The 13,333-nt window shown below is 46.0% G+C and overlaps 1 protein-coding gene across 5 annotated transcripts in view; it reads right to left on the reverse strand.

The window, feature by feature from the left end:
• Nucleotides 1-248: 248 nt before the first annotated feature.
• NUP58 (nucleoporin 58) overlaps nt 249-13,333 on the reverse strand; it is a 504,014-nt gene continuing 490,929 nt past the window's right edge. For 4 of the 5 annotated variants that reach the window (XM_086935184.1, XM_086935186.1, XM_086935185.1 and 1 more), the window contains one exon: nt 249-2,344. In XM_086935184.1, coding sequence (XP_086791310.1) covers nt 2,175-2,344 — 170 coding nt within the window. In that variant the 3' untranslated portion in view covers nt 249-2,174. The remainder of the gene's footprint in view (nt 2,345-13,333) is intronic. The other variant, XR_015299350.1, reaches the window with a different exon arrangement.

Genomic DNA, 13,333 nt, shown 5'->3' on the forward strand with positions numbered 1-13,333 from the left:
CTGAAAACTGTATTTAAGCATACAAACTGCATTTAGGTCAGCTTAGTAATCAAACACACACCATATCATCAACCCTGGTAACAGTGATAGTTCAAATCCCACATACAGATGATCTGGTGCTTAAAAGTCTCTCTCTGTATGTTGTTAGTAGTTAACCGGGAAAAAAGTATCCAAATAGAAAAAAAGTGTTCTAAAAATGTGACATTTCCTGGTATTTTAATAAAAGACTTTACATCTGATAACAGAAATAGCTTAATCTATTCAATACAATTTATTGTTTTGCACAGTGGTAGGTTGCACAAAGGTGAACAGACACTAAATTATCAAAAACACATCTTCACAAACATTACTTTCGATGAGTGGTTTTGCATTTCAATGGTAATTTAAAATAACGCATGAACATACACAACGTACAAAACCAGTATTTTGACTGCAGCCCCATGTCACGTTTATGTGCACAACTTGTTCTACAGATGGCATTCTTAAGACACAGCGTACAAAATTTTGGATCACAAAAAGTGCTTGTGAAAGCCACATGTCACAAAGGATACGTACGTGCAAAAAGGATACCCTTGTGCAAAAGAAAAAAAAACACACACTTCCCTTCTATCATCAAACTTGTCTTGGGCGACAAAAATCACTTTATGACAAAGACAACGCCACGTTGCATAATGTTTTTACAATTAGAACATACAAAGAGAGAAGCAGAACAAAACGTTCACAACGAAGTGTATCCAAGTTGCATACGGGAAAATGTATCGAGTTGAAACTTGCAATAAACATTGGATGCACAGCATATGAAATGTTTTACAGAAGCAAAGACATAAGCATTACAATAAATCTGAATGTATAGTGCATACAACTATTAAAAATGCCCGTCAAAATGTACACCATATTTCCAGCAGGTGGTATCCTGTTTTGTCGCTAAAATGTAAGACTAGCCCCATTTGGAAGGCGCTGGTGGAAACCTTGTCTTCAACAGTTTGCTTTTCTTAGCTAATTTACTACTTAAACTAAACAATAGGTTTTTGATTTCTTTTGGTAGAAGTCAGGAATATACTGCATTTTATTAGACACTGGTACCGTGTGTGGACACATTTGCAATGAAATATATGCGTGTTTTAACCGGGTTATTTAAACTTGACGAACTCTCACATTATATCTTTCAGCCTGGTAAAAAGGCAGACCACCAAATTCTCAACAAACCCTGTGACTTTTTACAAGCTCAGCTTCATGCGTGCCAACAGTCCAAGTAAACAAGTAAAGACATGAGAGTAATCAAAGTGATATCAAATATTGACGTGGCCAACTCAGAACTACTAGGTTGTTCTGTGGTCATGTTGTACTGGTGCATTCACATGTCAGCTGCTGATTTCCAGACTAAACGAATCAAAAGTTAAAAACAGATTTCAAACAAATCCCAAAGCCACAATTGACAAGGCGGGTCTTATCGATTCACAATTCAATTCAAGGTGTTGGTTGGAAGGTAGGTACTGTTATAGGGAGTGAATAAATATGCACCCTTATGTAAATAACCCCGGACTTCTGTCAGAACAGTGCTATACTTCATAAAAACATACAGCCTTTTATTCTCGAAGGAGGATGGATACCTGGAATATTGCATGTGGGCAAAAAAAGTGCACAGAGACAGTCAAGTGCACATATGTACAGAACACAATACACACAAACATACATTGATATAGTCGTTCTTTTTAACAACTTTTAAGTATACACAAAAACTATGCCCAGCAGACTGTTTTAAGTCTGAAACTTTAGACTGTCGTGTCATTCTACATTATTTCTTTCCATAGTATTTGAACGTGAAAAAAAATATATGTCTGCATATGTGCTCATAGAGCATATATTCAAGTTGTGGTAATTATGTGTTCTCAAATTTAGGTTAAATATAGTTATTATGGTTCACCAACTTTTTTATTTTTTTATTTGTAGGGACACCATCAGTATATTTTTAATAAGGATAAAAATACATAAGCATTTATTTTTTTATTCACATGAAAATATCTGTTCATGATAAACGCAGTAATGCTCCAAAATTAATCTTCCAGATTGGGAAAAAATATAAAAACATTATAAATCTGGGATGCAATTCTTGCAGTTTTAGAAAAATAGATCTTTAGGGGTGCACCGACCAAAGCTTAGTTGTACTAAATTGTCTATCTTTTTCCTCTCTTGTTCCCAGCCGGGGGTTTCTTAAGCTGCAGAAGCTGCCCGCCTGTTCCAAAACCAGTAGATGATGGATTTGATACGCCAAATGTCAAACCAGCAGAGGCGGTGATACCAGGATTGCTGAAGTTGAATCCAGATGTAGTTGAACTGCCAAAACCTTTAGGGATGAGGACAGATTGTATTTCATTAGCAGATCTGCGCATACTGCTTTAGAGATTTTGTACAAATTGAAAAAAATAGCATACTCCAATCTGCCACAAACTGTACCCAAGAAGAACAAGTTACTTACCTTTGGTAAAACTTTTTCTGCTAGAGACCCTATCTATCACAGATTCTTTTGAATATTCCCAGGCGTCAGGCTGGATCCGAAAACGTTTTCAGCAGTACCTTGGTGAGTCGCCAGGTGGTGCCATACTGCACTGCACTAGCGCTGTTCTGCTCTGTAAATAATGTACAGAGCTTATAGAGGCACCAACTCTGCTTCCTGGTGTCAGTTGCTTTCGAGGCTGATCACGCCCCCAGACGGAGAAACAAAATGGTTGAGACCAGTGTGCAAAGTTTATTTAAAAAGTTTTATAGAGCGCAAACAAGAACCCAAGGGGTATCAGAGCGCTGTACAGAATTGTCATCAGCAAATATAAAAAACAAAGCAAGGTAAGAGAAGTTAAAACCTGTGTGAAAACATTCACGAATAAAATAGGAGCCATAGAGCTCTCTGACTAAAAAATCATACAGTAGAAAGAACCAAGATGTGCGATGTGCATCAATCAATATTAACAAAAAGGAAACGAGCAAACAAAATAATCGACAGTTGATGCAGTTGAAGGAGCTATCGACGACCAATACAAAAAGACGGTCAAAAAACAAATAGTAGAACATCAGTGAAAGTACTTTGAGATTTTTGTTTTTAGCAAAACACACGAGCATGATCAACGCGTTAACATTCGTTCATTAGTAGTCTTTTGACCAATTTTTTAAAAGAAGATGTTAAGGGATTTGATCTGATCTGATCAGATGGCAAGGAGTTCCATATTCTTGGAGCCAGACCTGTGAACACACGGCTGTACAATCTTTTCTTTTTGAATCTTGGAGGTTTCAGGAGAAGGGTGGACGTACTTCTAAAGTTCCGGCTGGAACCCGAAAGCTCAAACTTGTTTGCTAGGTAGTATGGAGTATTGTAGTGTATGGCTTTATGAGTCAGACAAGCTATCTTGAGTTGGATTCGAGCTTCAATAGATAACCAGTTTAGCTGCAAAAGGTCGGGAGAAATGTGATCAAATTTCCTAGAACCCGTTATAAGTTTGGCCGAGGCGTTCAAGGTAGCTCTGAGTGGGGCCAGGCTAGTTTTCGGAAGTCCGGCGAAGGTTACCAGTCCATATTCAAGAGGTTCCATAAATAGGTTGAAGAGGCTGGGCGATAGTGTAGAACCTTGGGGGACTCCAATCAAGACAGGGGTACTGGACGCAGGGCATTATTAACTTTGATCCTTTGAATAGAATTGTGCAGGAAGGAGGCAAACATCTTTAGGACCGGGCCCGAAAAACCCATCCTATCTTGTAGAAGATCAATCAGGTTTTCATGTTTGATGGTATTGAAGGCTGAGGATAGGTCTAGAAGGATCAGGACACAAGGTACTTTAGTCAAGGACTCTCACAGCGTCATCAACAATGTGAGTTAGTGCCGTTTCAGTGCTGTGCCCTGCTCTGAACCCTGACTGACGAGGATTCAGGAGTTGGTACTTCTCAATGTGGTTGCAGAGTTGCGAGTGTACGCATTTATCAAGCAATTTTGCTAGAGTTGTGCTGCTGGTGATAGGTTGGAAGTTGTTTGGATCTGATGGGTCTGCGTTGGGCTTCTTACGAATGGGAGTGACTTGCCCAACTTTTAGGCAGTCCGGTATCTTTCCCTGTAAGAAGGATTCATGAATGACCCTGGACCACAGAGGGAGAAAGGCTGGGATTAAATCTTTATAGAGCTTGGCGGGTAAAGGATCACCAAAATGGTTGGAGGGTTTGATGGATGTCATGTAGCGAAGTATCTCAGCGCAGTCTGGTAGTAGAAAACTGCTCAAAGAGGTGTTGTTTTTGAGTGTAGCACATCACTTAATAGCTCTGCCAACTCTTAAGAAATATCCGCAGGGGCCATGTATGTTTGATGGTGTATCCAAACAAAGCACTTTGCACTTTCTTTTGATCTGTAAACTGTATATGAATTTCCGTACAACCTATTTAAAACCTATGTTTCTTAAATATGGTGTACAAACAGTTATTCAGGCTATGAGTCTTATTTTTAACCTGCAACATGTCGATGTCTGTTTTTTAACTGCTACGTTTTTAATTCAATCTATTAAGGCCAGGAAAAGTATGTGTTTTTAAACCATTGTGTCTGGTATATTTTGGTAGTCTCCCCATTCTGTAAACCACTGTAATTATTATACAATGTATGTGTTTTGTGCTTTTATGGTCATTTTCTATGCACCGAATAAAGCTTCATGACTTGACTTGAGTGAGCCGCCCAAAGGCGAGTATATTGTCGTGGATTCTGCCACCTCCCCTGATCCTGCGGGCGATAACTTGGATAACAAAGTTGGGGTGGTAGTATTAGCTCCAGCCAGCTCTATTTTCCTTGTTTTTTCAGCGAAGTGAGCAGTAAAAACATCACCATTAGGGAGCAGGGATAAGGGAGTAGAGTTCTGCTTAGAGGATTGGTTTGATTGTTCCTTAACGATTTCAAAGAGTTTTTTTGGTCTGTTTTTGGCTCCATCTAAATGAAATCTGAAGTGTTGCGTTTTCATCAAGCGTATGTGTTTGTTGTAAACGCTCCTAGTTTTCCTCAATTGAGAGATATTTGTGGTGGAAGGCGAGTTTATCCAGAGTCTTTTCAGAGAATCTATTGCGCCGTTCATAATTTAGGGCACCATTTAAACCATGGTTTAGAAAGTTTGACTGGGATCCTTTTGAGCTGTTTCGGAGCAATGGAGTCAAAACTGTTAGAAAAGGTGTTAATGTAATGCTCAGAAAGATTGTCAAGGTTGCTCAAATTAGGGGGGGATGTAGTCTATCTTTAGTGAATGAAGTTATTATGTAAATGTCGAGGTCTCTCATATTGCGAGTCATTTGTTTCGCTTTAAGGGGTTGACCCTGTCGAACCAGTCCCTTGTCTAGGATGAGGAAGGGAATTTGAAATTGTTCAGACCAGTCACAGGGTGGGATTTCTCCTATTTGAATGAGATTGTCTTTGGCAATGATGAGGTCTAGAGTGGCACCTTTTTTGTGAGTAGGACTTTTGCAGAGCTGTGAGAAGTTGAGGTCAGAGAGGAATGTCTTAAAGGAATTGACAATAGGATCGCTTGTGCCATTCTAATGAATGTTGAAGTCTCCAAGGAATATGTGGCAGAGTTGATCCAAACTCGAGCTAATGACCTCCATGATTTGCTCTATGAAGGCTAGATTATCGCCAGGAGGATGATAGATCGAATGCAGGACACAAATCCTCTTGCCTTTGTTCCAGATTTCAGAGACTAGAAGTTCGCAGGAGCATAAGACAGTACACGAATATTGTTTAACTGTGAGGTTGGAGTGATGAATGCAGGCAATGCCCCCTCCTATTTTAACCAGTCGATCACTTCTGATAATAGAGTAGTCAGAGGGATTAAGAGGTCAAGAATTGGGGAGGAAGTGTCACTGAGCCAGATTTCAGTGATGATCAGAAGGTCCAAGTTATGCGCTATGAAGAGATCAGAAATATCAGCAGCAAGTTTCACTGCCGATCTACAGTTGAGTATCATTGAGTTGATGTGCAAGTTGGAAGTGTCCACTTCTTGAGTAGAGGTGTTTATGTGAAGTAGGTTCTCTATATTTAACTCTCTGAGTTTAAGGCTTGGTTCCCTGTCAGGGTATGCAATAATTGAAGGTATGTTGAGTGTAGGTTCCAAGCAGGGCGAGAATGCCTTCCTCAGATAGCGGAGGTAAGGGTCTGTGCGGCAGAGAGTGGCAGTTAGGTAGAGGCCTTGTGCTCCCTCTGGAGCTAAGAAAGGCGCTGAAGGCAGTAAGGTCTTTAGTTGAGTACAGTTTCTGTGAATTGTAGATATCATTCAACTGCACGGGGTGAGAGCCAACGCTTCTCCATCTTTAAGTAGACCTGCAGAATGTTTTGCACCAACTTTTTGACTAACTACCAAGATATGCTTGAGATCAATCTTCTTCTCAAGGCCATGCTTGTTCAGGCAATTATTTGCAGGAGTAGCCTGCGCAAGTGGGACAGGATCCGCTGTGGCGTGGTTAGTAGAGGGTTGAGTAGGATCGCTGGCACAGTTAAGTAGGAGATAGCGTCTCATTGAGATAGGTATCAAAGCTAGGAGTGGGAATGGGGAGGTGGAGTGGAAATAGAAGCGGTCGAGGGTGGTGCAGGATGTAGTGAGAAAGTGGGTGAGTGTACTTTATTAGTCAACGTATAAGGGACATCAGCATGGTTCAGGGCCCTGTGATTGGGAGCTCCAGAGCCTAAGGTGTGAGTATCCACTCCTACCTGACTGCTAGGGTTGGTAGGGTGGTCATGACTCACGTAATTAGAGCGAATAGTGTGTGACATAGGAGACTGAGGAAGGGGGGTAAGGCAATGTAACGGAGGAGCATTGGTATGGATAGCAACACTCTACTTCGAATCTCATCAATGGATAGAATGCAATCACAGGATGGGAGGGTTGGTGGGGATTCTACGGCTAGATAGTCTCTACATGACAAAAGCATTACCGGAGGTAAGTAACTTTTCTTCTGATAAGGACTTCTAGCAGCATATTCCTGACCTTTTAAATATATACCAAAGCAATGTTCAGAGGTGGGCCTGTGGATGGACTCAAACTAAAGTTCTGCAGGACCGAGCGAGAAAAATATCCCTCTCGGTGAACCTCACTATCCATGCAAGAATGCTTTGTGAAAATATGGAGGAAAGCCAATGTATTCCCCTGGCAAATGTCCAGGACAGGGACTCCATGTGCCAATGCAGTGGCAGCAGCTTTGGCCCTGGTAGAATGAGACTGCAGTCCTTTCGGAGGCTGCTTCTCTGCCAAATTATATCAGATTTTAATTTGAGCATGATCCAGCGGGAGATCACACTCTCCTGCACTGCCTTGCCTTTTTTCATTCCAGCAAACCCCTCAAAGAGCTGATTGGCTATCCAAGTGTTCTTTGGTACAATCTATGTTGAAGCGATTCAGTCTCTGTTTTTTCTCAGAGGGGTGACGCCATTCACAGAACACCAGCCAGGGTGATGGTTTGACCAAATTGGATCCGTTTCACATCTTTTGGTAGGAAGGATGCCCATATTTCCAGAACCAGTTTGTCTGGGAAGAAAAAAGTATAAGGCACAGTGACGCAAAGAGCCTGAATTTCACTCTCGTCGAGGTGATGACAATGAGAAATACAGTCTTGATAGTAAGTCCCGTAAATGACAGCTGTGAAGCGGCTCAAATTGAGTGCACATCAGATAAGTCTGCAATGGTTCGTCTGTCAGAATGATCTTTACCAGCCCTGGCTAAGAGGACTACTTCACTGGTTGTGGTGAGGGCCATGGAAATCGACCTCTGGAGTGAGAATGGCATCTAAGTGTGGGATATCCTGCCTAAGCCTCTTATGCTTCTCATCTTTGGACGATTTGGAAGAGGGCAACAAAAGTGACTTTGGCCTAGGCATAAAGTGCAATTGGCACCAAGGCCAGCACCCATTGAGCACAAAAGTGGCATGAACAACCTAGCCTATATAAGTGATCAAACTTCAATACTTACTAAATGAAGCAGTGTCAAGTTACATGGTTCAGTGAGCTCCTGTATTTCTGAAGAAAACAAATCAGTGCTCTAGTCACCACCAAGGCCCGTGCGCTCTGCAAGAAGAACTGCAGATCATTCCCAATTTAATAAAGAGCAGATTCTGAATACAAGCCTTATCAGTGGAGAGCCACATATTTGATACTGCCAGCCTCTTTCATTAAGATTGATAAACAACCAAATAGCCTATTGTCCATCTTGTTAAGAAGTACGAGTTACTTACCTTCGGTAACGATGTATCTGGTAAAGACGATTCTAGCCGCAGATTCCTTAACGTAGAATTATCCCCAGGCGTGAGACTGGATACAGAAAACATTTTACCACAGCATCCCTGCGCGCCGGGGAGAAGTATCACGCGACTCCGCCCATGCAGTGGTCCGCGAGGTCACATAAGTCCCACCCTGGCGCGCCGTCAGTTTTCTTCTGAGAACATTTCAGCGCCACAACGTGGAGCCAGCGGACAAACTGAAACAGCATAAAAATGGAAAAGAAAAGGGGAATGGTGACGAAGAAGACCATAAGGAGCAGTGCCAACACTGCAGTACCCAAAAGCAGGGAAAGAAGAAAGAGCACAGCCCTGAACAGCCACCCTGTCAGTTATGCAAACAGTACCCCCTTTAAGACAAGGAACATATGCAAAATATCATGACAACATGTAGCAGGACTACAACCCCGACCAAGACCCATGAAGGGGAGCCAGTTCCAAAACAAATGGGAACGACAGACCTCCAAGGCAACCCCAGCACAGGGTGCGACAATACCCCCCCAAGGGAGCCCGAGCAGGGCACGGCCAAATGACCCAAACCCAGAGGGTAGCAGAGGGGCCAGGACCTTCAGAACATGAGGGAGGAAAGGGAGGGACGAGGAAGGCCAGCCTCAAACCTGGAGCAACCAGAGCAGAGGAGCGCAGAAGTACCTATGGATCCAACCCTTACAGAGGAACAAAAAGCAAGTCGTCTTGTCAAAAGAGCAAAAGAATGCACGCACTGATCATAGCCATCCACCGGGAGGCGAGTGCAGAAGGGCAAGCCAAAGGGTCCTCTCAGAGCGGGGAGGAAGGGAGGCCGTGAAGGAATCTGCGGCTAGAATCGGCTCCACCAGATACATTGTTAACGAAGGTAAGTAACTCATACATCTGATAAAGACTACTAGTCGCAGATTCCTTAATGTAGAATAGATACCCTAGCCATACCCACAGGGAAGGAGGGTCTGCGGAAGGATCCCATCAGCCTGGACATAACAAAGGGTTCCACAGGGTACCAGTCCAATGGACAGGGCGAAGAGCCCCGTCCTCCTAGGCAAGGGGAGAACCCCCACAAGCAGAACACCACCGACCCCAAGAGGGATGTGGGAAGAAGAAATAATTTAGAAGAAGCCCGTTCACTCTAAACAGAGGAACCCGGGCCAAGGCCGGGTAGGCCGAAGCACCCCACGCTCCTACAAGGCAACAGAGTTTCCATTCATTCAATGCCAGGACAAGGAAGAGGAAGAAGAAAAGCCTAGAGGGCCTAAGGAAACGAGGGAAAGGAAGGCAAGCCCACAGTAGATGGAAGGCAACAGGCCAGATAGAGCGGCGCCAGCAGTAATAGGCCTCCGTAAGCAGGAAGAACCGCATGGGGCCCCAGGAAGACCATGTAGGTTACGCTCGTCAAAAGGAGAAACGCAGAACCATCCCGAGCATGAAGGCGAGGAAATGTCCTGACACCCTCAACGAGGGGACCACGCACACGACCCAAGAAGCATCAGCAACATACATACATTCCATGGAGAGCAGAGGCCCAAAGGCACCCAGAACCCCACAGCAGAGCGCAAGCTATATGACAGCTACCACTACCCCACATAGGGTAAGTTAAGTCCCAAGACATGGGAACCCTCTTTGGAAGGAATTTCCGCAGAAGAGGAAAGAAGGAAATAGCCACGGGGAAAAAAAAAAGCCTGCGGAAGGCTTGTCAAGCAACCCAAGAGAAAACAGAAGGCCTAATCTCGGGGCCAAGTCTGTGCAGACAACTCCAGCAAGAACACACAGTCAACAAAAGGGCAGTCCAGCAGTCAACAAAGCCACAGTCCCAGCAAGGAGTACTCGAATTGCCATAAAACACACTCCACAGCAAGGGCAACCAGCCCAAAAGAAGGTCCAGAACCAGCTCAACGCAGCAGTTACTGAGGAGGGGAAGGAGGGGAAGGAGGAGGATAAGGCGGAGGAGGAGGACGGAGCCCTGCCAGGAACCTTTGGATGGCGGAGTCCGCCGGTGCATGGAATAACAGGCTGCCATAGAACGGAAGATCAATCAGCCGCTGCTGAATATTTTCAGGGAACACGCCGTCCCGAAGCCAAGCATGGCGACGGAGGGCGACTGAGGAAGCCATGGCCCGGCCCAGCACCTCTGAGGTGTCCAGAGCAAAGCGGAGAATAAACGCCGCTAGCTCCCGGCCATCCAACGAATGATGCCGTAAGTCCACCTGAACAGTGTCCTGGGAAGATGCGCATCCTAAAGACTCAGCTGAGTGCCACAAAAAAGAGGAGACCCTAGCCAAAACACATAAGGTGTTAAGGGCCCGCAGGGTAGCGCTGGTCGAGGCGAACATGTTGCGCCCCCAAGAGTCCAGCCAGCGGGCCTCCCGGGACGGCGGAGTCAACAGTGGCGTCAGGGAAGGAAAAGCAGTCAGCAAAAGTGGACTTGAGGCAGAGGGGTGGAGGGAAAGACACGCTGGGTCACGCGGCGCAGGAAGGTGCCGGTGCAGAGGGTGTTGAGGCACCAGATCCGCAGAGGCGGGGCGCTATCAAGCCCCCATCAGGGAGGAAAGGAGCGAACCCTCAAAGGGCAGCAACAGCTCCCTTCCACCAGAAACCTGGTGGAGAACCTCCAAGAGATGGTCTGCCGGGAAATGAGCAACCAGGTCACCCATGCACAGAATGCCCATAGCCCTGGACACTGCGTGAGCGAAGGCCGCACCCGCCTCCGTAGGGACCCGCGGTGGAGAAAACGACTCCTCCATGGGCGATGGCTGCAAACTAAGGCAGCCGTCCCCGAATCCAAGCGGGGCTGGCAAAGGCCAGACCTGGAAGTCAGAAGGAACCAAAGAATGGGGGACCTGCCGCTCCTCCGGCAAACACCTCGGCCTCGGAAATGGCGGGGAGCCGCCCTTCGATGATGCCGGTGAAAAAGACACCACACAGCGGCCTGTAGGCACCCAACCTCCGGGGAAGAGGGAGCGCCTGAAGACCAATCTGCGGCCCGACCTCTTTGTGGCGCCGTAGAGTCCGCCGCCTTAGGGATGAAGCCGACCTTGAGAGACGTGCAGAGAGTAGTTTCATCCGGCACTCCTGCCGCGACTTCGGCTTCAACTATTGGCATGCCTCATGAACAGTGGTGCTGTGATCTTCCTCTAAACACCACATACAAATGAGGTGAGGGTCAGGCGCCCACATAAGACGCCCACACGACGTGCAAGTCTTGAAGCCCGAAGTCATTCGCACACTGTTCCACCATAAAATAGCACAATGAGGAAGAAAAAAGGGCCCCAAACAGACCCGAGTAGAGACCTAATCCGCGTTGCACGCGGAAAAGGAAAAAGCGGACGTAGGCGCGCCGGGGTGGGACTTATGTGACCTTGCTGACGTCACTTACGACGCATGGGTGGAGTCGCGTGATGCCGTCCCCCCCCCCCGGCGCGCAGGGATGATGTGGTAAAATGTTTTCCGGATCCATTCTTACGCCTGGGGCTAATTCTACGTTAAGGAATCTGCGGCTAGTAGTGTCGATCAGATTAAGTTATTTACCTTAAAAAAAGCTTTTGATAGATGTGACAACTCCTGTACGTTCCTTACTTGAACCGGTTTCCAGAAATCAGTCTGACTCCACTATTCTTTTCTTAGTCGCAGCTCTTAAACAGCATCAGGAAGCAGTATTTAGAGGCCACAGTGAAGTTTTGCAGCACCGTCTGAAATGACCTGTCAACTGCTATTTAAGGTGCTACACATTCAAAGGTGATGTCTCTTTCAAGTGGGAAAGCATGAAGGAATCCGCAGGAGACCTCATATCCTTCGTGGCAGAACCACTTTCAGAGGGCAATGGGGGACGCATCAAGCATGCAGGGGTTACTGGGCCCAACCGTAGCGGTTGTTTTTTTTTTACTCCTGATGCCAAGGGACTCAACTTACGAGGGATCCTGAACAACTGGGCCTAGTAACCCTTCTGTACTTGACTCTCAGTGGTAGCTGTGGACGAGCAGTCAAAGGCTTCCTGGAGGGGGGAGCAATGGGGTGGAAGTGTAGATACACGTCAGTGAACATATCTGATAACTCAAAGAGCACAATAAATCAATGTCCAGTCCAATACTTACTTTTGTAAGAAAAATAAGTATTTTATTACTAACCCTACACAGTCAAAGGAACAACCACATTCATGTACAATAACAAAACAATCCCCTTGATGTTGGGGCTCTAGTAGCTGTCAGGGAAATCCCGGTTTCACCCTATTCCTTATAATGTGGTCAGTGATATTCCCCATTTACTAGTGGCAGCATCCAGGGATAATCACTAATAGGCAGTACTGAAGTGTTCTCCTTTGGCTCCTTAGGAGTTAAACAAAAGTATCTATGGTGCCGCAGCACAGTTAGCAGTGAGTTCCTTGGGCTCCACAGGCCCAATTCTAGTCTTACCAGGTCCGACCTGGTGGTATGGAAACGATTAGAGGTGTAGCACGTGCCCTCTTCGCGGGCACTCGCAAGTCCTCCGGACCCTGTTCAGCAAAGTTGGGCTACCAGTGAAACACGCAGCGCAAGCTTTCCTCCTCAAGCTGCACTACTGGCTTCTCCCAACTATAGGAGCAGCCCTTGCTCTTTGAAAACGAGGTGAGTCACTCTTCCCTCGCTGGTGGGGGGGGGGGGGGGGGGGGGTGGGGCAGAGCAATGAGGTGGTACAGATCTGACACTTTCAGCGTGGTGCTCGTGACACTGCTCAAGTCACTCCGGCCCTCTCCTGGCATACGTTGGTTGCTGTATCAGTTCTAAACACAGGCAACTACCTGATGATCTGTGCACAGTCATTCCCTCACACCTCGCTCAGGGAGTCCTCTCTGTAGGGCTCCCCACTCGACCATGCTCCCTCACAGGGCACAGTGGTCTCGGCAAACAGACAGGCGATGGTGGTCCAAGCCAGGCGTTCTTGGTTCCCCCCTGGATGATGTTCTCTCAACCTACCAGGAAGTTTAGCAGGCCTTTGCCCCCTGTCAGGGTCACAGGCAGAAGTCTTGCAGAGCTTCCCCTTCTCACACAGCTGCTTGGCAGATGACACATTTTGGGGGTCTCAACTTCCCATTCTTG

The sequence above is a fragment of the Lissotriton vulgaris genome, chromosome 8, assembly GCF_964263255.1.
Source record: "Lissotriton vulgaris chromosome 8, aLisVul1.2, whole genome shotgun sequence".
Taxonomy (NCBI): domain Eukaryota; kingdom Metazoa; phylum Chordata; class Amphibia; order Caudata; family Salamandridae; genus Lissotriton; species Lissotriton vulgaris.